The sequence below is a fragment of the Rhagoletis pomonella genome, unplaced genomic scaffold, assembly GCF_013731165.1.
Source record: "Rhagoletis pomonella isolate Grant_MI unplaced genomic scaffold, Rhpom_1.0 Rhpom_scaffold_09982, whole genome shotgun sequence".
Lineage (NCBI taxonomy): Eukaryota > Metazoa > Arthropoda > Insecta > Diptera > Tephritidae > Rhagoletis > Rhagoletis pomonella.
In genome coordinates this window covers 2,338-5,225 of record NW_023468513.1, presented here as the reverse complement: position 1 = coordinate 5,225, position 2,888 = coordinate 2,338, and the positions used below count along the sequence as shown (strand labels likewise).

At 39.2% G+C, this 2,888-nt stretch overlaps 1 protein-coding gene across 1 annotated transcript; it reads left to right on the top strand.

The window, feature by feature from the left end:
• The first annotated feature begins 1,316 nt into the window (after nt 1–1,316).
• LOC118756356 (E3 ubiquitin-protein ligase RHF2A-like) lies at nt 1,317–2,054 on the top strand. The gene has a single exon (XM_036491123.1). It carries the CDS (start codon nt 1,317–1,319, stop codon nt 2,052–2,054), a length of 738 nt encoding a protein of 245 aa, XP_036347016.1.
• Nucleotides 2,055–2,888: the final 834 nt, after the last annotated feature.

Genomic DNA, 2,888 nt, shown 5'->3' with positions numbered 1-2,888 from the left:
AAGAATTCCGTAGTTTAGTGTTGTTTTGGAACTTCAAACCAGTTAAGCTAAATGCTTATGTGTCTGACCAAATAACGTTGTTATTAAAATTTTATTAGTTTTTTTTTCGTTAATCATGCTGTGTTCAAGTTCGTCTCATTGACTGCGAATAACATCTGTCGGAATTTCGATCCTAGTGGCTATATGCCTACAGAACGCACCGCAGATACAAAAAAAAAAAAAAAAATCGCAGAGACTTTGTAAAGCATGGTACTTTTAATTTTTGTAGTTCAGTGGGTAGTTCATCTGGAACTTAGTAGCAAACAGGCTAAATTTCAGTTGGCTAACCGATAGCTAAGTGCACACTACAAAATTAAAATATATTTTACTATCCATGTATAATTTAATCCTTTTCCCTTTTGGAGAATCTTTCAGTTTAAATTATTATTATTTTTATATATTTTTTTTGACTGTCGAGATTTTTTTTGGAAATTTATAGTGTCACATGAAATGAACTATAACCGATTTCATGGAATATGTCAGTAAGTCACATAACGATGCAACCTTTCGGATGTATGTACCTATTTCCTCCTGTGTACCTGCCAATTAAACTTTGACCGCTTTACAAACACCTAAGGAATCAGACCAAATTTATTTTTATGATTTTGCTTTTAAAGATTTTGTTAGTTTTTTTTTTCGTTAAGAATTTTTGCTGCAGACATTGGTTTTTTTTCGATGGAAAATAGCTTTCTTGTAAATACTTTTAATTAAGCGCACTTTAGAAGACTCCAGCATCGAGCTTCGATTGTCGCGAGTCGACAGCACGCTGTTGCTTCTACGAAGTTTCTTGTTAATATTTCTACGCTGAATTTGTGGGGAAAAAAAACTCTTTATTTTATTATATTTTCATTATTATTGCATTTGGTGTTGCCTCGGTGATACGAATGAAATATTTGCTTAATTTTGACATCCATTAATCTAATCAAGCAGGAACATTTGTTTTTATGTATAGTACATTGCATATTATAAATCCCTCTTTGATTTTCTTTCTTGGCGAAGCTCATATATTTAAAACTCCAACCTACATATATCTGCGGATATATGTATGTATGTATATACATCGATTTGAAATTTTTGTTTCATATTTCTTCCCCTATGCTTACGCACTTTTTTTTTTAAAGAATACATTTTCAGATAATTGCATACATAAATACTTATGTATCTGAGAGCAAAACGTGCATGAATCTACAATAGAAGTTTGGTCTTAATTGACAAGACCCATAATTAAATACTTTTTTTTTTCTACTCGAACCTTTTTTTTTTAACTTTTATCAATGATGTCAATGAGTCAAAGCAACGAGCACACTGCCTGCACCATCTGCAGAGAAAATCTCGGCGAGCACGACGATGAGCTTGTTACTGCGTGCTCACACCGCTTTCCCAGAAATTGCCTACTACCCTGGCTGAAGAAAAATACGTCCTGCCCGCAGTGTAGAACCGTGTGTAGTAGTAGGGACTTTCATCAAGCGACCGGTTGTCGAACTCGTTCGCGAACTGCATTCCAAGAAAGTGTAACTGGTAATACAAGCAGTAGCCGAAATTTACAAAATCCACGCGAGAGCTTGCAAAAATCCCAACCACAAGCGGAAGTTGCCGCGGGGGTACCAGCTCAAAGGGATCAACTTACAATTGGCAATGAAGCAGCTAGCAATGAGGAAGATACGCGCATTCGAAATATAGTTTCGGCAGTTATATCTGCCCGATCAGCATCAATGTTTGACGGTTTAGAAAGCCGTGTTAGCCAAATCATCGAGCAAAGGCTGGAAAACACTTTGGCCAATTTAGTAGAGCGGTTAAACTTAAACCCTTCACCGCCAGTAGCTCCTGCGGCTGATGTCAGCCAAATTGCAAATACTCCAGCACAAGTTCCACTGCAAAATAGATCTACACCAGTATGGCCAAGGGAAAATCCTCCTCTGCCCAATCACAGCCATTCTAATTTCAGTAACCAAATTAATCAACTACGACTAAGTGACGTATCTAGTATTCCACACTCAAGCCGAGTAGCTAACTAATCGCAAGTTGGGACGTTAAATTTGACGGGTCACCAAGCTTGTCAGTTGACAGTTTTTTGTCACGAATTGAATTACAAGTAATTGATGTACTCGGCGGCAACTTTAATCTTCTTTGCGAGCACGCGCAAAGCTTGTTCATCAACGAGGCTAAGAACTGGTATTGGAGATACCGACGATCCGTCGAACGTGTCACATGGCCATCTCTTTGCCAAGCTTTGCGCACCAGTTTTCAGCAACACAAAAGCGACTTCGAAATTAAAGATTTAATAAGAGCCAGAAAGCAAGGCCAGAATGAGTGTTTCGACGATTTTCGCAATGCCATTCTGAAAATTGCTGAATCTCTGCAAGCACCTCTACCGGAAACTGAGTTGCTAGAAATCATGCAACACAACTTACACCCTCGGGTTCGCCAGCAGCTTTTGTTTGTGCCAATAAATTCGCTGGCTGAGTTGCGCCGACTCTGCTTGCGTGATGAAAGCCTGGTTAAAGAGCTCGCAAAAACATCTTATTCTATGCCAAACGCTAATACACGACAATTCCCTAAGCGGCAGGTGAACGCACTTCAATTTGACCCTAGTATTACCGAAGAGTGTTTAGATGAACAAGAATTCGTTGAAATCAATGAAGTTTCCAAGCGAACAGGTAAATCAAAGCCACTGTGTTGAAATTGCAACAAGGAGGGACACGGATACTTCGATTGTCTGGAAGAACGCACTGTGTTCTGCTACGGTTACGGTGTACCCAACACTTATCGCCCAAGATGTCCCACCTGCAGCCCGGGAAACTCCAAAGCGAGCGAGGATTCGAAACAGAAACCTCGCGACGACAGCCAAC